We start from the raw sequence: 22,742 nt of genomic DNA on the forward strand, positions 1-22,742 counted from the left end.
TTGAATATTATTCTTAAAATTAATTGTCGGGTGAACTACAAATAGCTCAGCTTGCGCGACACAAAAATGAACACAGCAATTCAGAAAAGGGCGAGTCTACCATGCTAAGGAAAATTTAGTTTAGTAAAGTCAATTAGCTAACACAGGTCTAGGCGTTTTAAAATTAGCATTTGGGAGGTTACGCGAGCTGGACTCACTTATATAGCCTTCGGATGACTCCAAACCGAACTGCCCCTAAAATCGATGCCGTTGATTTGTTGATTTTGTTGAATTGATAGCTTTGCTCACGATCTCAAACACTGTGCTTTGGAAAGTAATTGATAACTTTACGGGTCTATTTCACTTTTAGAGTTTTCATTTAAGAAGCTAAGCACACAACAATATTTGCAAATATATGGTATAAACTAAAGTGAAATTTATACAATAAAGAATTGAAAAAATGTCACTTGTGAAATGTGCGCGGCTAGTCTGACGCGGCGTTTCGTCTCGGCTAAGAGACTCTTCAGAGACCTTTAGAATTTGTAGGCAAACTCGTTGAGCATCGCGCTCAAAGTCCCGTTCGCAAATTCAAGATGTTAGCAGTCTGGCCCTCTATCGCAGAAGGATTCCCAACCGCACGTACACGAGTTGAAATTTATACAACTCGTGTACGTGCGGTTGGGAATCCTTCTGCGATAGAGGGCCAGACTGCTAACATCTTGAATTTGCGAACGGAACTTTGAGCGCGATGCTCAACGAGTTTGCCTACAAATTCTAAAGGTCTCTGAAGAGTCTCTTGGCCGAGACGAAACGCCGCGTCAGACTAGCCACGAACATTTCACAAGCGACATTTTTTCAATTCTTTATTGTATAAATTTCAACTCGTGTACGTGCGGTTGGGAATCCTTCTGCGATAGAGGGCCAGACTGCTAACATCTTGAATTTGCGAACGGGACTTTGAGCGCGATGCTCAACGAGTTTGCCTACAAATTCTAAAGGTCTCTGAAGAGTCTCTTGGCCGAGACGAAACGCCGCGTCAGACTAGCCACGAACATTTCACAAGTGATAAATAAAGTGCTCAATTTTTAGCTTCGATTTATTTTCCGCCAAACTTTGTTACGGGTGACGTGGCCAGCTAACTCCCGCGTGGCGCAATAAATGAAAAAAACAAAAAGACAACAAGAAAACGGAAAGTTTTAGAAAGTGATAAAATATTCCTGCCTTTTTACTGAGCGAACTGTAATGCTATTGGCTGACTATTTTGAAGCTTGTGTCTTCTTTAAAAAAAACGACAAATTAGCTCTAATGATGACATGCAACCACCTGTTTTATAGAAAAGAGACACGGCGTGTAATAGACTCAAAGAACTATAGTTCCTCATTACGTTGGATTGAAGCGAAGTTGCGGCTACAGGTCTAACCAAGGCACGGTGAACGGCGCCGAGAGAACCCGTCGATACTTGACAAATTGGATGTTTGGCGAGCTGAATTTGTTGAAACCCATTCACTGATCCTACTTCATTCCTTGCAACGAAACATATTTTTGCCGAATTCAACTCTCACAGTCGTAGGTTAAACTTTAGCTGTACGTATAGAACTTGGAAAGTGACTGCACTTCTGGAAATTTTTACCAACAAAGGTTCTGTTAGAACTTTCTAAACAATGAACGAAGCCAGTGAAGAATTATTTCCAACGTACATTGTTAATATCATTTTAAACGCTTTCTTATGTCATACCGCCATCGTGTTGAACAGTATCACAATCCACGCCATAAGAAAAACTTCATCGTTACCAAAGCCTTTGAAAACATTGCTCCTGAGTCTGGCTGTTTCTGATCTTGGTGTTGGATTACTGGTTCACCCTTTATACATTGCACGTCTTGCCATGGATTTGGAACAATACTCTAAAAGTCCTAAAAATAATGCAACTTACAAGAAAACTATCATGGCATTTCTCATCACCTTTATTTTTTTATCCTGTGCATCGTTCCTTGGTGTGTTGGCGCTGACTGTTGACAGATTCTTGGCCATTCATCTTCATCTCAGATATCAGGAGTTTGTGACCCACAAGCGTGTTGTTGCTGTGGTGATCTTAATAATGGTGCTTAGCTCATTTCTTTCGTCTTTACGTTGGTGGATCCCGGAACACGACTACATTTACTCCTCTATTGATATTGCTTGCCTTGTTATCATCGGAATATTTTACTTCAAGATCTATTTAACTGTTCGACGCCACAGAAATCAAATGCAATCCCTACAAGTGCAGCGAGACGAAAGACAGGATCGGGAAATGATGGCGAATGTTGCGAGGCTTGTAAAATTAGCGCTTGGTACATTTTACGTTTATTTGGTATTTTTGCTTTGTTATTTACCACTGATATGCTTTATGATTGCTGAGAACATCTCTGGACGTAACACAACTACAAAGCATTTACATTATTACTCTTTGACCATGATGTTTCTAAATTCATCACTAAACCCTTTGATTTACTGCTGGAGGATGAGACACATTCGACACTCTGTCATCAACATAATGCAAAAGATCTTTCCTTGTTACAGTTAAGAGATATACCCCAAAAGTCTCCACTTATGTCCAGGATCGACGTTGTTAGCAAGAATTTGCTAGCAAATTATTTTCGCAATTGTCGCAAAGAAGACGGCTTTTAGAAGAGTATAGAAGAAATAGCAATAATCGCGAAAGCAACAAGACATTTCCTTGCCAAGAGAAAAGACTGAGTAACAAATATCGCAAAAATCGCAAGAATAACAAAAGTAAAAAGATTCAAGACGTAGAAAAAGATGAAGGCAAGAAGGGCCCCGAAATGTCCGCAAATATCGCAAAACTAACAAGGATTTTTCTTGCTAGCTAAAAACTTTCATTACAAATATCGCAAAAATCGCAAGAATAACAAATGTAACAAGATTCAACACTTAGATGAAGTTCAAGGCAAGGAGGGCCCCGGAATGTCCGCAAATATCGCAAATATCGCAAAAGTAACAAGGATTTTTCTTGCTAGCAAAAACCATTCACTACAAATATCGCAAAAATTGCAAGAATAACAAACGTAACAAGATTCAAGACTTAGAAGAAGTTCAAGGCAAGGAGGGCCCCGAAATGCCCGCAAATATCGCAAAAGTAACAAGGATTTTCCTTGCTAGCTAAAAGCGTTCATTACAAATATCGCAAAAATCGCAAGAATAACAAATGTAACAAGATTCAACACTTAGATGAAGTTCAAGGCAAGGAGGGCCCCGGAATGTCCGCAAATATCGCAAATATCGCAAAAGTAACAAGGATTTTTCTTGCTAGCAAAAACCATTCACTACAAATATCGCAAAAATTGCAAGAATAACAAACGTAACAAGATTCAAGACTTAGAAGAAGTTCAAGGCAAGGAGGGCCCCGAAATGCCCGCAAATATCGCAAAAGTAACAAGGATTTTCCTTGCTAGCTAAAAGCGTTCATTACAAATATCGCAAAAATCGCAAGAATAACAAATGTAACAAGATTCAAGACTTAAGATAAGATGAAGGCACGAAGGACCCCGAAATGTCCGCAAATATCGCAAATATCGCAAAAGTAACAAGGATTTTCCTTGCTAGCTAAAAGCGTTCATTACAAATATCGCAAGAATAACAAATGTAACAAGATTCAAGACTTAGAAGAATTTGAATGCAAGGAGGGCCCCGAAATGCCCGCAAATATCGCAAATATCGCAAAAGGAACAAGGATTTTCCTTGCTAGCTAAAAGCAATCATTACAAATATCGCAAAAATCGCAAGAATAACAAATGTAACAAGATTCAAGACTTAGTAAAAGATGAAGGCAAGAAGGGCCGCGAAATGTCCGCAAATATCGCAAATATCGCAAAAGTAACAAGGATTTTTCTTGCTAGCTAAAACCATTTAACAAAATTCTACACTGGTTGAACAACAACCAACAAGTGAATATTATTAAGATGTGTATGCCCGTTCATTTATTTTAAATAATGAATATCAGTTACAAACGTGAAGCTACTTATAATTACTGTCAGTAGCAAAACACTGTAATATCAATCAGTGTATGCTTCGTTCTTAATTCCATCAACATACGGCTCAATGCATTGAAAGGAGTTTCGCTCACAGAACGGGGCAAATTTTAGCAACAAACGGAAACGTAAGCAGAACTTTTCATAGCCAGGAACAAAAACAACAACATTCACGGCTTTCGTGAATTTCGCAACCAACACTTTCCCACCCAAAGGACACGACTCTTTCTCGGATATTAAACGACTCCAAGCCCATACTTTCCGTCTTTTGGAGGTGACTCATGCAGTGCCGCCCACAACGTTTCCTCGTTCTTGACACTATAAAATGACAGAAGATTACCTGTCATGGGGCAGTCAACTGTTCACTAGTCATATCCGTCTCCAAGCGTCAGGGGCACCCAACGGATCGTTTCGGTAAATTGTCTGTTCGGAAGGTCCTTAATCCCCTACAATTTTCTGAGGGAATTTTCACCTCGAACTTTCGTGATATGGAAAATTTAAGGCCTAGTGTTTTCGGATTGATAAAAATGTCGTTTCGGGTACCGAAAAAAGGTCAGCTAAGATTTTCGGAAAGGAAATAAGACCTAAGGTTTTCGGGAAATGGACAAGAATGCCCTAGTAATTTCGAAATGACTGAAGTTCCCCTAGAATGACCGAACAGATAAAAATATTATAGCGCAGCCTAAAATGAACCTGCAGAGCTTTAAAGAAACTCCAGATAGCCTAAAATAGCGTTTCAAAGGATTTGAGAGGAAACTGTCGTTGGGTGCCCCTGAAGCGTTCTTCATTGCGATTTGTAGCAAACTCACACAAACGGTTAAAAGGAGAACTGGAACATTTTACTACACTATATGAGTACTTGTAGTAGTTCCGCCTACTGAATTTCTTGGAGACGAAGAAGAACGGCAGATAACCAACTGGTTACGAAAAGACAAAGGGAACTTCCTTCGCCAAAAATACCGTTCTTCCGTCAATCACGTCTCCGAAAAAGAGGCAAAAGAAATACAATAATGTACGACTATATTTCAACAACAGTCTGTCGCTGATGAGGAAGAAATTTTAAAAGAAATAGCGGAGATGGAGTGCGATGAAATCCTGCCGGATTTCGACTTAAATTTGGACATAATGATTGATAAGAAAGAATGTGTTGCAACACCCATGACAAGGACCCTGGACTATATGCAACATTTCTTTCATTTGGACATATAGTTTACCAATTGCACATTTTGGTAAATAGATTTTTATGAGTTTTTTACCTGAATGTTTTCACCGATTTTACTTGGTGTAATGAGTGTCAAAACAACCGCGGTCGGCCCGTAAATATTCGTTATATTTCTTATTTGATGATTGTAGATACCTTAGGCGGAATGAATAATGGCCATTCCTGACTGCTGTTATGGTTTGTGATGAATTACTTATATAATAAAGATAGATATTTATCAGCGACAAATTATGGTGGCCTTTGGTTATTTTCGGACTTTAGAGTAATTCTTCCCAAACCGCTTGTTTCAATCACCTTTCATTGTTGTCACCTTTACAAAAATAATGAACGTATAACCGAATGTGACGTTTCAAGTTCTTACAAGTGTTCAAAAAACTTTTCAGGAGATAAACCCATAAAATTTACTACTTTCCGGTAAACGTAAAAAAACAAAAACGCTCAAGACAATGCGCGGTCTTTGGGAAACTTTTATTCATTGCTATCAATATAAACAGTACGCTTAAATAGTGCGGCTACAAAAATAATTTACTACAACAAAATGATAACAGGCAAATGTCTAGAGTACTTCAATTCTGTTAATCCTTAGTCCTAGTGTCAAACAAAGCTAATAATGGAAATTCACATCTCGTGACGATTGTATCTTACAAAGCAATTAAACTTCAGCGCCAAATAATCTTGCAAAACTTCCTGTTGTCCAGTCGTGTGTGTTACAATCGGAAAATAAAAACACAGTAGAAAGTAATGAGTAGATCATTATGAATAATAAACATTGCATGTGATCCGTGAACTCTGTTTAATTACTCTTTTTTAAGATCATTTTCCTAGGACTCGTACTCAGTTTATTATCTGTATAACAATGGAACCTCCTCTGTTCAAGCAATACACCCTTGGGACCGAGTTAATAAAACCTTGTCTTTGACACGCCTGCCAGCCCTATTAAGACATCAGTAGCCGACATTAAACAAAAAAATCATTTAAATCACACCTTAGCGGTAACGCGCTCTATTTCATTCCAAACAATACCGCTTACAACCAAGCACATATTTAAGCATACATCCTTTTACAGCCGGCGCATTTAACATTTGGCTGTCTATCGTGGTGGAAGGAATTGACTGTCACGGTATCCTGAACGATGGCGACCAACAATGCTTATGCCTTCAACTTCTTCTAAATCTTGAATCTTGTTACATTTGTTATTCTTGCGATTTTTGCGATATTTGTAGTGAATGGTTTTTGCTAGCAAGAAAAATCCTTGTTACTTTTGCGATATTTGCTATATTTGCGGACATTTCGGGGCCCTTCTTGCCTTCAAGTTCTTCTAAGTCTTGGATCTTGTTACATTTGTTATTCTTGCGATTCTTGCGATATTTGTAATGAGTGGTTTTTGCTAGCAAGAAAAATCCTTGTTACTTTTGCGATATTTGCGATATTTGCGGACATTTCGGGGCCCTTCTTGCCTTCAAGTTCTTCTAAGTCTTGGATCTTGTTACATTTGTTATTCTTGCGACTCTTGCGATATTTGTAATGAATGGTTTTTGCTAGCAAGAAAAATCCTTGTTACTTTTGCGATATTTGCGATATTTGTGGACATTTCGGGGCCCTTCTTGCATTCAAGGTCTTCTAACTCTTGAATCTTGTTACATTTGTGATTTTTGCGATATTTGTAATGAACGGTTTTGGCTAGCAAGAAAAATCCTTGTTACTTTTGCGATATTTGCGGACATTTCGGGGCCTTTCTTGCATTCAACTTCTTGTAAGTCTTGGATCTTGTTACATTTGTTATTCTTGTGATTCTTGCGATATTTGTAATGAATGGTTTTTGCTAGCAAGAAAAATCCTTGTTACTTTTGCGATATTTGCGATATTTGCGGACATTTCGGAGCCCTCCTTACCTTCATCTTCTCCTAAGTCTTGAATCTTGTTATATTAGTTATTCTTACCATTTTTGCGATATTTGTAATGAATGGTTTTGCTAGCAAGGAAAATCCTTGTTACTTTTGCGATATTTGCGGACATTTCGGGGCCCTTCTTGCATTCAAATTCTTCTAAGTCTTGAATCTTGTTACATTTGTTATTCTTGCGATTTTTGCAATGTTTGTAATGAACGCTTTTAGCTAGCAAGGGAAATCCTTGTTACTTTTGCGATATTTGCTATATTTGCGGACATTTCGGGGCCCTTCTTGCCTTCATCTTCTTCTAAGTCTTGAATCTTGTTACGTTAGTTATTCTTGCGATTCTTGCGATATTTGTAGTGAATGGTTTTTGCTAGCAAGAAAAATCCTTGTTACTTTTGCGATATTTGCGATATTTGCGGACATTCCGGGGCCCTTCTTTCCTTCATCTTCTTCTAAGTCTTGAATCTTGCTACATTTGTTATTCTTGCGATTCTTGCGATATTTGTAATGAATGGTTTTTGCTAGCAAGAAAATACCTTGTTACTTTTGCGATATTTGCGATATTTGCGGACATTTCGGGGCCCTCCTTGTCTTCATCTTTCCCTAAGTCTTGAATCTTGTTACATTAGTTATTCTTGCGATTCTTGCGATATTTGTAGTGAATGGTTTTTGCTAGCAAGAAAAATCCTTGTTACTTTTGCGATATTTGCGATATTTGCGGACATTTCGGGGCCTTTCTTGCCTTCAAGTTCTTCTAAGTCTTGAATCTTGTTACATTTGTTATTCTTGCGATTCTTGCGATATTTGTAGTAAATGGTTTTTGCTAGCAAGAAAAATCCTTGTTACTTTTGCGATATTTGCGATATTTGCGGACATTTCGGGGCCCTTCTTGCCTTCATCTTTTACTAATTCTTGAATCTTGTTACATTAGTTATTCTTGCGATTCTTGCGATATTTGTAGTGAATGGTTTTTGCTAGCAAGAAAAATCCTTGTTACTTTTGCGATATTTGCTATATTTGCGGACATTTCGGGGCCCTTCTTGCATTCATCTTCTTCTAAGTCTTGAATCTTGTTACGTTAGTTATTCTTGCGATTCTTGCGATATTTGTAGTGAATGGTTTTTACTAGCAAGAAAAATCCTTGTTACTTTTGCGATATTTGCGGACATTTCGGGGCTCTTGTTGTCTTTATCTTCTCCTGAGTCTTGAATCTTGTTACATTAGCTATTCTTGCCATTTTTGCGATATTTGTAGTGAAAAAGTGGTTTTTGCTAGCAAGAAAAATCCTTGTTACTTTTGCGATATTTGCGATATTTGCGGACATTCCGGGGCCCTTCTTTCCTTCATCTTCTTCTAAGTCTTGAATCTTGCTACATTTGTTATTCTTGCGATTCTTGCGATATTTGTAATGAATGGTTTTTGCTAGCAAGAAAAATCCTTGTTACTTTTGCGATATTTGCGATATTAGCGGACATTCCGGGGCCCTTCTTTCCTTCATCTTCTTCTAAGTTTTGAATCTCGCTACATTTGTTATTCTTGCGATTCTTGCGATATTTGTAATGAATGGTTTTTGCTAGCAAGAAAATACCTTGTTACTTTTGCGATATTTGCGATATTTGCGGACATTTCGGGGCCCTCCTTGCCTTCTTCTTATCCTAAGTCTTGAATCTTGTTACATTAGTTATTCTTGCGATTCTTGCGATATTTGTAGTGAATGGTTTTTGCTAGCAAGAAAAATCCTTGTTACTTTTGCAATATTTGCGATATTTGCGGACATTTCGGGGCCCTTCTTGCCTTCAAGTTCTTCTAAGTCTTGAATCTTGTTACATTAGTTATTCTTGCGATTTTTGCGATATTTGTAATGAACGGTTTTAGCTAGCAAGGAAAATCCTTGTTACTTTTGCGAAAATAGTTTGCTAGCAAATTCTTGCTAACAAGGTCGATCCTGGACATATCTCAAAGTCTCGGATTCATTTCTTTTGTGCATGTGTTGAACTTCGTTTACATTTTTTTAGTACAAAGGAAATTATGTCCTCACCCATGCCTAGTCCCCTTTGTCCATGCATATCTCAGTTTCTGCGTAGGGCAAGGGTATTGCCTCGTTTTTACAAATTCTGTTAGGTAGATGTTAAAGCCCGAAGAAAACAATAAAAAGGAAAAAAAAACTTGAGCACCAAAAATTACAAGCATATAATAAACCAAGCAACTCGGCGAATAATCGATTCTTTACTGATCAAACAAGGTATAATAAAAACAGTGGCTGGTGTAACAAACTAATATTGATGATGATGTTAAAAATATGACTCGTTGCTTTTCTTTTTGTAACTCTTATTCATGCAATTTTTGTGTAAATTTTTTTGTTATTAGCATTTTATTTTCTTAGTTTATTATTGTTCGGATATATTAGCATATTTAATTGCTATTCTGTAAATCCAGATGGCAATAAAACAACCTTCCTACCTGCACCTGCCTTGTATTACATGAAAAACACCGTCACTTTTAAAAAATTACATTTAAAAGTTGATCCCTTTTCGGTTGCTTGACCAATCGGTTCACAGTGGTGTCATTAATTAACGGTGTTGGTCACTTTTCTAAATTAAAAGGTTGAATAACTTTTACTATTGTGATAGTTTTGTATAAATTCTACTTGTCAAGTTCTTGTTTATTTCAACTGCAAATTGAGTTGTACGCCAGGTTCGAAAGACCAAAATTCCCTTGAAACTCGAAAAAAATTAACATGATCCGATCAATGGGATTGAGGCTTTAGCAGAAGGACATGTCTAGCAACACGCAAGAAATGAGCAAAATTAAAAGTAGTTTTCAAACGACCGGACTTTTCTAACTCTAATTGGTCCTAATGGCTCCATATTTAGTCTTTTTTTGAACCGCAACAAAATATGCCTGCCTCCTTACTGGGCGGGCTTAATTTAATGCTATATTGAGGCCTGACGTCTCATCTTCATTTAAGACAAAAAAAATGTCAAATCAGCTATTCAACATGTTTCAGTTGCTGATGACATCCAAGACTTCCGTACCAGCTGCGTTAGGCGAAGAGAAAAACCGTTAATTTAATAAACTCAAACAACCACAGCCCTTTGTTGGGTTCGTCTTCCTTTTCCTATAGCATTAAATGGTTTGCATCTCTGTCCGGCCTTTAATAATTAAAAATTATCCGAAATTTGAATTATTTCAGGGCACCGTTTGTCGTTTTAGGCGCGCCCGTGACAAATCTGCACCTTTATTCGAATAGAAGAAATGCAAACGGACGTAAACGCTGGGCATCTGTGCCAGGATCAAGAGTATAGTGTTCAAAATTCTTCTCCGGCCCTGTAAACCTGGATTTGAATGTCAATCAGTTGAAACTTAACTGCCGAATGAACTCAGCCAGCAGGGCACAAAACCGAACGCAGCAATTCTATAAAGTGCGACTCTATCACGCTAGCAACACTGTAGTGTGTTTAGGCCCTATCTAGACGGGGGTGGGGGAAGGGGGGGGGGGGGGTTGGATTGGGCCCGCGACGACTTTGAACCTGACACTTGAGGACTTTTTCAGAAATTATCTGAAAAAAATTCTGCGTGGTCGGTTAGTGTTCATAGCAACCATGGCAACCAATTTTTGACAGGCAGGTTTTTCAGAAAATAGAAAATCCCTTTTTTAATGAAGAAAGATCACTTTTCTTCCCGTAATTTGTTATATTTTTAGCTCATAATACAGTTCCTGAAGCTTTGGGAAAATCCACAAATCAAAGATGGCGGATCCAAGATGACCGCCATTTGACAATCATGACCTTATTACCACGTGATATTGCGTCATTACTTCTCACTGAGGACCTCAAAGGAGACATCTTTGAACGTACTATTTATCCTTCAAATCTCACAGGTCATAGCTTTTATACTTGCAAAGTTGTGGAGTACCCCCCTGCCCCAGAAGACAAAAAAAAAAGCCCCGTCTAGATAGGGTTACTGTAAAACAGTTGAAAAAAAGACAGCAGGGAATATTCATACAAAGGTGAATCAGCCTTATTTGCACATGGGATCACTGTAATGACCTGTTATATCAAAGGAACAAATCAGTTGGTTTACGCCGGTCCAGGTGCTTAACATTTGGCTTATCCCTCAAGCTGGCCGGTTCAACTAACAAAACTGTACGCTTCAGTTCCGTAAGCCTTCGGCTGACTGCAGGCCTAACTTAACCTGCAGAGCAGGCGTTATTATTTTTGTTTCATGTGTTTTAGGCGAGCAGAGGCAAGCACGAGGCGAGCGCGGAGTGCGAGTCACGCTCAAAGTGGGGAGCGCAAAAAAAATGACGCCTCTCCGCGCACTATTGTTCATGCTGTTCCGCCCCCAGTCCTCACCAGGCCTGTCATAGAGATATAGAGCTGTTTCCTAAGCTTTGAATGTAAGTAATAAATTATTCTTTAATTATTTATTTTAGCACACCTAAAACAATACAGAAGTTGATATAATATGGATTCGCATCCAAAGGAAAAAAAAGAAACAACAGTAAGAACAAAAATAAGGAAAACGAAGACGATGACTGTAACGCGAACTCTTTGGTGTTTGCTCGAAATAACTTTAAATCGTTCTCCGTAACGTAAAACGATTTTATAAGCCGTCATGAAAACTTCTCAAAATAGTACATAACATCACGAAATCGGTGGCGGACGACCTCGCTTATATTTAGCAGCTGATAGGGTGGTGTGGGTGTTTTCATCTCTCCTCATATACATAACTTTACGAACCCTCTCCTTTTCAGAATTTTAAGAAGCTTGGTATACAGTAACTTTCTAAGTAGCATCACTCTTCGATTTAGTTTGCGCCAAACTCTAATTAAAAATGATACGGACATATGAGCCCTGATGAAGATTGCTTTTTTAACACAGTTGAAGTAAAAAACCGAAACGAAAAGAGGTACATACAAAAGAAAAAATGAACGAGCTGTCCATTTTCCACCGTTTTAACTGTCGAGTGCTTCTTAGAAGTTATTCTTTCAATTTACCGCTTCAAAATGGTTAATTTTCGTTTTGAAAACGGAACAGTTGAGTCTAACACATGTAAATAATATGGCCACCACAATAGTGACAAAAACATCCCTTCTAGGAGAGAGAGGAATTTAATCCAGGTTTAATGCAAAAATCAAATGATGATTTGACGTCACACCGGTAGGGACGAGAGGGTCCCCTCCCTCGTGATATACGTGCCAATAATGGATTTTCATTGGGCCGCTTTTGTTGAAGACAATCAGAACAATACATCCCTACTAGGAGAGGGCAGAGTTAAACGAATAAATGAATGTGCAGATTTGAAGCTACCATAAAAGAGAAAAAAAAAAGATACGGAGCCCATTTTTAGACACGGTCTGCCCTTAGGGCATCCCGCGTAAAAAGGTATGTAATATCTTTGAATGTGGTGTTTGCTTGGTATAGAGTTTATTTGTCAGTTGTCGTTAAAATCAACTTCAAAGTTGTGCAAAATTTATACCTACACATTTGCTCGAGAAACCAAAAATCCCTGGAAACTCGAAAAAAAATTCAAAGATCCGATCAGACAGATTAAGGTTCTGGAAAGGAAGGGTTTTTGTCTCCGATATATCAGCATATTCAATTGCTGCTCGATCTTTAAATCCAAATAGAAATAGATTAACCTACCTACAACTGCGTTGGTTTGTTTGAAAAAAGCCGCCTTACTCAAAAAGAAGAAAAAAAAAGTGACGCAGGAAGTTGACCCGTTTAATGTTGTTTGATCAAGCAGTTTGCCAGTGGTGTTATTAAGGTCTTCCCGTTAGCTTGAGCTTGATTCAAAGTTAATAAACATAAAATTCACTTTAAATTTTAAAAAGATATATGAAATAACTTTTAGTGTGGTGTTTGTTTCGTATATAGCCGATTCTTTTTAAATTCACCTTGAAAGATGTACCAAATTTAAATCTTAACAGAAGCCGCCACGTGCATTTTCTCGAGAATCCAGAAACCACCTTGAAACTCGAAAAAACTTAAAAGATCCGATCAAACAAATTTAGGTTTTGGTATAAGTGCATGTCTTGCAACACACATGAAATGAGTGAAATCTATTTTTTTCAAACGACCGGACGGCCGTCTCTTCAAACTCTTATTGCGCCGGTACGTCATGTTTGCTGAACAAAATTGGCTGCCTCTTCACTGGCTGAGCTTCGATACTCTTTTGAGGCCTCAGGTGACATCTTTATTAAAGACAAAGACTTCAGTAACTCTGCTTTAGGCAAAGAAAAAAAAACGTTTAATAAACTCAAACAAAAGCAGCTCCTGGTTGCGTTGGTCTTCCTTTCTTCTTGAAATAGAAAAAGATTTCTATAAAATTACATTTTTTTCATCTCTTGTCCGTCATCAACATCCCAGTCATCATTTTCAATTAAAAACCCTCCGGAATTATGCAACAAGAAGCGCATCAGTTGTTGATAAGTGTACTAAAAATGCCTAATAATGCCGCTCAGAGCACCGTTTGTCGTTTTTAAGGCGCGACCGTGGCAAAACTGGACTTTTCAACGATAGAAGAAAATTTGTCGATTAAATTAAAAAATGGCAGGCCTAAACTCTGGACACTTATGCCAGCATCAAAAGCTTAGTACGAAACATTTTTTTCTCGTGTAAACCCGTATTGAAACTTGAATATTAATCTTAAAATTAATTGTCGGGTGAACTACAAATAGCTCAGCTTGCGCGACACAAAAACGAACACAGCAATCCAGAAAAGGGCGAGTCTACCATTCTAACGAAAATTTAGTTTAGTAAAGTCAATTGGTTTACACAGGTCTAGGCGTTTTAAAATTAGCATTTGGGAGGTTCCGCAAGCTGGACTCACTTATATAGCCTTCGGATGACTCCAAACCCAACTGCCCCTGAAATCGATGCTGTTGATTTTGTTGATTTTGTTGAATTGATAGCTTTGCTCACGATCTCAAACACTGTGCTTTGGAAAGTAATTGATAACTTCACGGGTCTATTTCACTTTTAGAGTTTTCATTTAAGAAGCTAAGCACACATCAATATTTTCAAATATATGGCATAAATAAAGCGCTCAATTTTTAGCTTCGATTTATTTTGCTCCAAACTTTGTTACAGGTGACGTGGACAGCTAACTCCCGCGTGGCGCAATAAATGAAAAAAAACAAACAAACAAACAAACAAACAAAAAGGCAACAAGAAAATGGAAAATTTTAGAAAGTCATAAAATATTCCTGCCTTTTTACTGAGCGAACTGTAATGCTATTGGCTGACTATTTTGAAGCTTTTGTCTCCTTTAAAAAAAACAAATTAGCTCTAATGATGACATGCAACCACCTGTTTTATAGAAAAGAGACACGGCGTGTAATAGTCTCAAAGAACTATAGTTCCTCATTACGTTGGATTGAAGCGAAGTTGCGGCTACAGGTCTAACCAAGGCGAGGTGAACAGCGCCGAGAGAAACTGTCGATACTTGGCGAATTGGACGTTTGGCGAGCTGAAATTGTTGAAACCCATTCACTGATCCTACTACATTCCTTGCAACGAAACATATTTTGCCGAATTCAACTCTCACAGCCGTAAGTTAAACTTTAGCCATGTACGTATAGAACTTGGAAAGTGACTGCACTTCTGGAAATTTTTACGATCAACGGTTCTGTTGAACTTTCTAAACAATGGACGAAGCCAGTGAAGAATTATCTCCAACGTACATTGTTAATATCATTTTAAATGCTTTCTTATGTCATACCGCCATCGTGTTGAACAGTATCACAATCCACGCCATAAGAAAAACTTCATCGTTATCAAAGCCTTTGAAAACATTGCTCCTGAGTCTGGCTGTTTCTGATCTTGGTGTTGGATTACTGGTTCACCCTTTATACATTGCACGTCTTGCCATGGATTTGGAACAATACGCTAAAGATAATACAATTTATAATAAAACTAAGGGGGCATTTTTCATCACCTTTATTTTTTTATCCTGTGCTTCGTTCCTTGGTGTGTTGGCGCTGACTGTTGACAGATTCTTGGGCATTCATCTTCATCTCAGATATCAGGAGTTTGTGACCCACAAGCGTGTTGTTGCTGTGGTGATCTTAATAATGGTGCTAAGCTCATTTCTTTCATCTATTCCTTGGTGGATCCCGAAACACGACTACCTAAACATTTACACCTCTATCCAGATTGCTTTCCTTGTAATCATCGGAATATTTTACTTCAAGATCTATTTAACTGTTCGACGCCACAGAAATCAAATACAATCCCTGCAAGTGCAGCAAGACGAAAGACAGGATCGGGAAATGATGGCGAATGTTGCGAGGCTTGTAAAATTAGCGGTTGGTATATTTTACGTTTATTTGGTGTTTTTGCTTTGTTATTTACCACTGACCTGCTATAAGATTGCTGTGATCATCTCTGAACATAACACAACTACAGATCATTTATATGATTACTCTTTGACGATGGTGTTTCTAAATTCATCACTAAACCCTTTGATTTACTGCTGGAGGATGAGACACATTCGACACTCTGTCGTCAACATAATGCAAAACATCTTTCCTTGTTACAGTTAAGAGATATACCCGAAAAGTCTCGCATTCATTTCTTTTGTGCATGTGTCGAACTTGGTTTACATTTTTTTAGTACAAAGGAAATTATGTCCTCACCCGTGTCTAGTCCCCTTTGTCCATATCTCAGTTTGTGGGTATTGCCTCGTTTTTACAAATTCTGTAAGGTAGATGTTAAAGACCAAGGAAAACAATAAAAGGAAAAAAAAAAACTTGAGCACCAAAAATTACAAACATATAATAAACCAAGCAACTCAGCGAATAATCGATTCTTTACTGATCAAACAAGGTATAATAAAAACAGTAGCTGGTTTAACAAACTGATGTTGATGATGATGTTAAAAATATGACTCGTTGCTTTTCTTTTGTAACTCTTATTCATGTACTTTTTTGTATTTTTTTTTTTGTTATTAGCATTTTATTTTCTTAGTTTATTATTTTTCGGATATATTAGCATATTTAATTGCTATTCTGTAAATCCAAATGTCAATGAAATAACCTTCCTACCTACACCTGCCTTGTTTTACATGCAAAAACACCGTCTCACTTTTAAAAAATTACGTTTAAAAGTTGATCCCTTTTCGGTTGCTTGACCAATCGGTTCACAGTGGTATCATCAATTAACGGTGTTGTTATTGGCTTGATTTTAAACCATTAACATGAAGGCCACTTTTCTAAATTAAAAGGTTGAATAACCTTTTACTATTGTGATCGTTTGGTATAGATTTTACTTGTCAAGTTCTTGTTTATTTCAACTCAAAAGTTGTGCGCTAGGTTCGAAAGACTAAAATTCCCTTGAAACTCGAAAAAAATTAACATGAAGGACATGGCTAGCAACAAGTAAGGAATGAGCAAAAAATAGTTTTCAAACGACCCGACTTTTCTAACTCTAATTGGTCCTAATGGCTCCATATTTAGTCTCAGTTTTTGAACAACAAAATATGCCTGTCTCCTTACTGGGCAGGCTTTAATGCTATTTTGAGGCCTGACGTCTCATCTTGATTTAAGACAAAGAAATGTCAAATCAGCGATTCAACATGTTTCAGTTGCTGATGACATCCAATACTTCCGTACCAGCTGCGTTAGGCGAAGAGAAAAACCGTTAAATAAACTCGAACAACCACAGCCCTTTGTTGGGTTCGTCTTCCTTTTCCTATAGCATTAAATGTTTTGCATCTCTGCCCTGCCTTTTATAATTAAAAATGATCCGAAATTTGAATAATTTCAGGGCACCGTTTGTCGTTTTAGACGCGCCCGTGACAAATCTGGACCTTTATTCGAGTAGAAGAAATGCGAACGGACGTAAACTCTTGGCATCTGTGCCAGGATCAAGAGTATAGTGTTCAAAATTCTTCTCCTGTAAACCTGGATTTGAATGTCAATCAGTTGAACTCAGCCAGCAGGGCACAAAACCGAACGCAGCAATTCTATAAAGTGCGACTATATCACGCTAACAACACTGTAGTGTGTTTAACCCTATCCAGACGGGGGTGGGGGAAGGGGGGCTGTCGATTGTGCCCGTGGCGACTTTGAACCTGACACTTGAGGACTTTTTCAGACCTGTCCACTAACCTGTTCCGGCCCCAGTCCTCACCAGGTCTGTCATAGAGATGTACAGTTGTTTTCTAAGTTTTGAATATAAGTAATAAGTTATTCTTTAATTATTTATTTTAGCACACCTAAAACAATACAGAAGTTGATATATTACGGATTCGCATCCAAAGGAAAAAAGAAACAACAGTAGGAACAATAATAAGAAAAACGAAGACGATGACTGTAACGCGAACTCTTTGGTGTTTGCTCGAAATAACTTTAAATCGTTCTCCAAAATGTTGATAACGTAAAACAATCCGCCTTATATACTGTCAGAAAAATTTCTCAAAATAGTACATAACATCACGAAATCGGTGGCGAACGACCTCGGTTATATTTAGCAAGGTAACTCTTGAATAGTGCAGGGACCACTTGTACAAACAGCAGCAAAGTGTAGCCGGATCAGGATCAGCAATGTTGAATAAAACGTAAAATTAAATGCAAGGCTGATCGGACAGCTAAAATAATTTTATTGTCCAATATTTCGGTTAGACAATACTAACCTTCTTTATTGCTTAGCTTTTTGCCGCCCCTGAAAAAGGTAAGTATTGTCTAACCGAAGTATTGGGCAATAAAATTATTTTAGCTGTCCGATCAGCCTTGCATTTAATTTTACTTTATATTTAGCAGCTGACAGGGTGGTGTGGGTGTTTTCATTTCTCCTCATATATATATATATAAATAACAACTTTACGAACCCTCTCCTTTTCAGAATTTTAAGAAGCTTGGTATACAGTAACTTGCTAAGTAGCATCGCTCTTCGATTTAGTTTGCGCCAAACTCTGGTTAAAAATAATACGGACTGATATGAGCCCTGATAAAGATTGCTTTTTTAACACAGCTGTCGTAAAAAAAAAAAAAAAACAGAAACGAAATAAGGTACATACAAAAGGGAAAATTAAAACTCTAATTGCGTCCGTGGTTTGAATTACAAAATAACGCTGTCTCCTTATTGGACGAGCTTTAATACTATTTTGAGGCCTGGCGTCTCACTTTATTAAAAAACTGAAAAAGCACTTTCAACCTGAGAGCGCGTGTCCCAGACATTTGGCATGAAATGAAACGTTGAACTCTATTAAAAAATGGTGCACCATGTACTTGAAGAAGTTATTGCGTACCAAACTTCTTCGTGATACTCGTTTCACGTGACAGGAATGGAAAAACACCCTCTGCCATCTGCTAATATAAGTATAAGTGAGCTCGTCCTGTGTATTGTGTTGTTATACTTGTGAAACAAACACTGAATTAAGGTTACCCGGTACCTTCAGAGGTGTCTTCAGAGGTGTCTCGCGTCCAAGCGATGTAGTGCGTCCGGTTTAAACTGTAGATACCTGAACCCTTATATCAAATTAAAGCTTATAGAGCTGGCTATCCAACTAAACCAAGAATTTTGAAATAATATGAATTGCCGAATTTTTAGCGCTGTTTCCTCGAATAAATTTTTTCACTTGGAGGAGCCACTTCAAAGAGTTAAAACTCAAAAGGAATTTGTTCGTTTGCCTTCAAATTTGGACAGTAGCTAGTTTAACATATAAACAACAAAAACGTGTCTGCGAATTTTTTCTTTCGAAATATTTTTACTCCGAGAGCGATTTTTGTACGATTACTCCACATTTTTTTCATCCTATTTCGAAAATGCTCAATAACATTTCACTGCGATTGAATATGGCAAAACGCAGACACGTCTTTTTAGCGCTTTGGGTCCGGAAACTGAGGAGCAAATAAAATTAGCAAAAAACAAAATTCACTTTGACTTGTAGCTTTAAAAAGGGGATTCGGACGCTCGCAATTAGAGGTCGTGAAAAATTCGACAATTTATTTTATTTCAAAATTCTTGGTATGGTTTGATAGTCAGCTCTATAAGCTTTAATTTGATATGGGGTTTAGGTATGTACAGTTTAAACTGGACGCGCTACATCGCTTAAACGCGAGACACCTCTGAAGGTCCCGGGTAACCTTAAGTTTATGAAATCTTCCTGAGGATCTCACAAGATTGCTGTACGCTGCCAAGTATTTTAAAGGAAGATGTAAAGATGCTGAAAACAAACAAAAGGAAAAACAGAGTGTGCGATGAAGAAATTGAATAATTTATTACTGGTGTTCAAAACGTAGAAAACAACTGAATCACAGGCAGAATACTCGATCAAATTTCGTTCAACTCTAGCCAGGGATATTTAGTAATACCTTCTGTTGTGTCCGGACTACCTATATTACTGTGTAGGCCCTAACAATTTCCGCCTTGGATCTATCATGTATCGAATACTTTTGGTAAAGTAGAGGTCCGAGATCATGAGCGTCATGTCTAAAATCGTGCGATCAAGGTTTGATTTAAATTAAAGAAGCAAAATCAATGGCACCGGTTCCAAATTTGACACGAAATTTCTTTTCGCTTTCAGCGTCCGGTAATTAAAAAAAGAGAAGACGAAGTTTGGCCGGCTACAGTCAGATGAAGACACACACAATTTTCTTAGCTGAACCAGTCCAACTTGCGTGACCTGCCACAGGCACGGATGAAACGGCAAACGGTAGCCTGAAATTATTCAGCATTTTAGTACACTTATCAGCTACTGATGTACTTTCTGTTGCGTGCGCCGGACGGCATTCTTTTTTTAATAGAACATGATGATGATGGCTGAATTCTTGATAAACGGATAGAGGATGGAAAACGTGTAATTTTGTAGTTATTTTGTGTTTTATACAACAAAAGTAAGACCTGTGCAACTGAAGGAACTGCAATTGTTTAAGTCTATTAAACGCTGGGCCCGTTCTTCAGTGAAGCAGATGTTACGGAAGTCTTGGGTGTCATCAGCAACTTAAAGTATTAAACCCTAATTTATTCTAGCACAATTGTCACAATAAATAAAAAAGCACACACAAAAGCAGAAAATCTAAAGCCAAAATTTTAAAGATTTTAATTACAATATTCGCGGCTTTCAAGCAGCCCAATGAAAACCCATTATTGGCGCGTATATCACGAGGGAGGGGAACCTCTCATCCCTACCGGTGTGACGTCAAATCCTTATTTGATTTATTCTTTTACCCTGGATTAATTTATGCACCCCCCTAGAGGGAATGTTTTTGTCGACTATTGTGGCGGCCATATTGTTTACATGTGTTAGACTCAACTATGCCGTCTTCAAAAAGAAAATTAACCATTTTGAAGCAGTAAATCGAAAGAATAACTTCTAAGAGCACTCGACAGTTAAAACGGTGGGAAATGGACAGCTCGCGGCGAAGAAATTTGGTATTGACTGACCAGATTGTGTTTTGCAATACGAACAGGAAAGGTCAAGCTTAAGCATAAAACATTACCTGCGCTGTAGGCTTTGTCGAACTGATGTCTAAACGTTGCTGGGAATCCACTTCATAAAAAAGTTAAAGGTTTGATTGTCAATTTCTACTTAAACGTTTCCTGATCATTTAGGAAAAAAAGTTTTTGTCTGTCTTCAATTTTTGTCTTCAACAATCATCCTCCTTTCGTAATTGAAATGTTGCGTTACCGTACTTGAGATCATACCTGAAATTTCTTTCTGAAAACTTCATGATAGGGGCAGATACTATCTGACTCAAGCGCTATTCAGGGCTATTTTATATATTTCCTATAATCTATTTGCATTACATTATTCGAGATCATACCGGAAGCTGTTTTCGGAAAACGTCATGACCCGGGCCAGATCATGACTCAAAAGATAGAAGTCACACGATGGAAACTTGTCTTGTACTTTCATCATGCATTACATGAACTTATTCCTTGTAATTAGAGCGGTTTTCAATCGAGTGTAAAACCAAAGTAATTACTCTGGCCAATCACAACAAGTGCAAACAGCGCAATGAACCAATCAGAACACAAGGCAAATACATGTAGAACCCCAGTAACTCAAACTCTGAAGGAGGACGAAAAACTGTTCGAGTTAGCGGGGGTTCGAGTTATTGGGGTAGATCGCAAATTCGACTTTTCATATAAATAATTTATAGTTTATTGATTATCAGCACTTCAGTATACAACCCAGGGCAAATTAAACTTACTCTCATCAGAAACTGTACGTCCCATGTAGGCTGAGGCTTTCGGGTTAAAAATCAAAAACAAAACAACTTTGTTAACTTTTAAAGAAATAATTGGAACGCCTTGATATGTCGTCTCCTACGCAGCCGTTCTTAGTGTCGTGACGCAACGCTCCTCTTGTGTCGACACTAAGAACGGCTGCCTAGGAAACTACTTGAGATGTGAACATTATGAATTTGTCACTCAGCTACTGGAGAACATCTTAGCGAAAACAGTTTAAATACATGTATATTGTATTTTCATAGGCGTTCCAAGGTCCAATGGATTAATGTTTTCGTTCATTGTAGCACTGTTTTTTGTTCTCTATGTGACAGCTTTTAAAACAGGCTGCGTTCGGTTTGACTAAAAAGATCGGAAATGACTGTCAAATGCGTGATCTGTTGCACTGATTAAAATGAAATTGCTGTAGAAATGTCAATTCCAGTGTTTTTTACTGATAACATGACAGGAGGAGCTAATGCAATACGAACAGGAAAGGTCAATTATTTATTTATTTATTTTTAAATATTGTAATTTTATCGGGTAATTTTACTGGTTTTTAATTTAGTTATTAGTAATATTGTAATGCGCTTTTGAGCATTTTTATAGAAAAAAGCGTAATATAAGTATTAAACATTATTATTATTATTATTATTATTATTATTATTATTATTATTATTATTATTATTATTATTATTATTATTAATGGGATGACATCAGTAGTGAGTTACAAGAACCAGAATTCGAGTTATCGGGGTAAATTTCGATCAAGTGAAACAAAATTTAGTTCGAGTTACCCGCGTTCGAGTTATCCGAGTTCGAGTTATCCGAGTAAAAGTGACTGAAAAGTCGGGTCAAATCCAAGGGAAACGGGACTTAGTTCGAGTTAGCGGGGAGTTCGAGTTATCCGGGGTTCTACTGTACATGTAACCGGTGCCAAGCGCGCGGGAAAACACGTTCGAGCGAGGCACGATTGGCTTTGTTTTTTTATCTTATTGGTTGAGAAAGTGGCGCCAGTTTTATCAACCAATCACAGAACGTAGTAATGCAAAACCAAAACAAAAACGCAATTACTTTCGACACTCAATTGAACCCGGCCGCTCTATCAGCACTGATAACTACGTTTTAGCTTTTTTTTTTACACACTTTTATTATTATTTTCAACAAATATATAAGGAAAATTTACACAATCCGCGTATAGCATTAGCTAATCATGGCGGGTATTAGTAATAGACAAAAATTAAAAGAAAATATACAATATTGCTACAACATCGGCACTACAACGATAGACTGTGATATGCAATTGTAAACGAAACAAATACTGAGCTATTAGATACAATAACTTGACTTTTTCAAGATTCAGTTTATTTCATTATGATTGGAATTAAACTCTCCACCTCGGCATTTACGATTTTAATTTGAACGATATCAGCATCCGTT

The 22,742-nt window shown here is 37.7% G+C and overlaps 2 protein-coding genes across 2 annotated transcripts; both read left to right on the forward strand.

The window, feature by feature from the left end:
* Nucleotides 1-1,202: 1,202 nt before the first annotated feature.
* On the forward strand, nt 1,203-2,555 carry LOC146473450 (adenosine receptor A2b-like). Its single transcript, XM_085118368.1, has one exon. The coding sequence runs from the start codon at nt 1,641-1,643 to the stop codon at nt 2,538-2,540; it is 900 nt and encodes a 299-aa protein (XP_084974494.1). The 5' UTR covers nt 1,203-1,640; the 3' UTR covers nt 2,541-2,555.
* Nucleotides 2,556-14,453: 11,898 nt separating this feature from the next.
* On the forward strand, nt 14,454-16,177 carry LOC146473451 (adenosine receptor A3-like). The gene has a single exon (XM_085118369.1). It carries the CDS (start codon nt 14,777-14,779, stop codon nt 15,671-15,673), a length of 897 nt encoding a protein of 298 aa, XP_084974495.1. The 5' UTR covers nt 14,454-14,776; the 3' UTR covers nt 15,674-16,177.
* The last annotated feature ends 6,565 nt before the right edge of the window (nt 16,178-22,742 follow it).

The sequence above is a fragment of the Pavona decussata genome, unplaced genomic scaffold (genome assembly GCF_977016875.1).
Source record: "Pavona decussata unplaced genomic scaffold, jaPavDecu1.1 SCAFFOLD_93, whole genome shotgun sequence".
NCBI lineage: Eukaryota > Metazoa > Cnidaria > Anthozoa > Scleractinia > Agariciidae > Pavona > Pavona decussata.

Coding starts and splice junctions, on each gene's coding strand:
- LOC146473450 (XM_085118368.1), top strand. CDS start 1,641: ATGAACGAAGCCAGTGAAGAATTATTTCCAACGTACATTGTTAATATC.
- LOC146473451 (XM_085118369.1), top strand. CDS start 14,777: ATGGACGAAGCCAGTGAAGAATTATCTCCAACGTACATTGTTAATATC.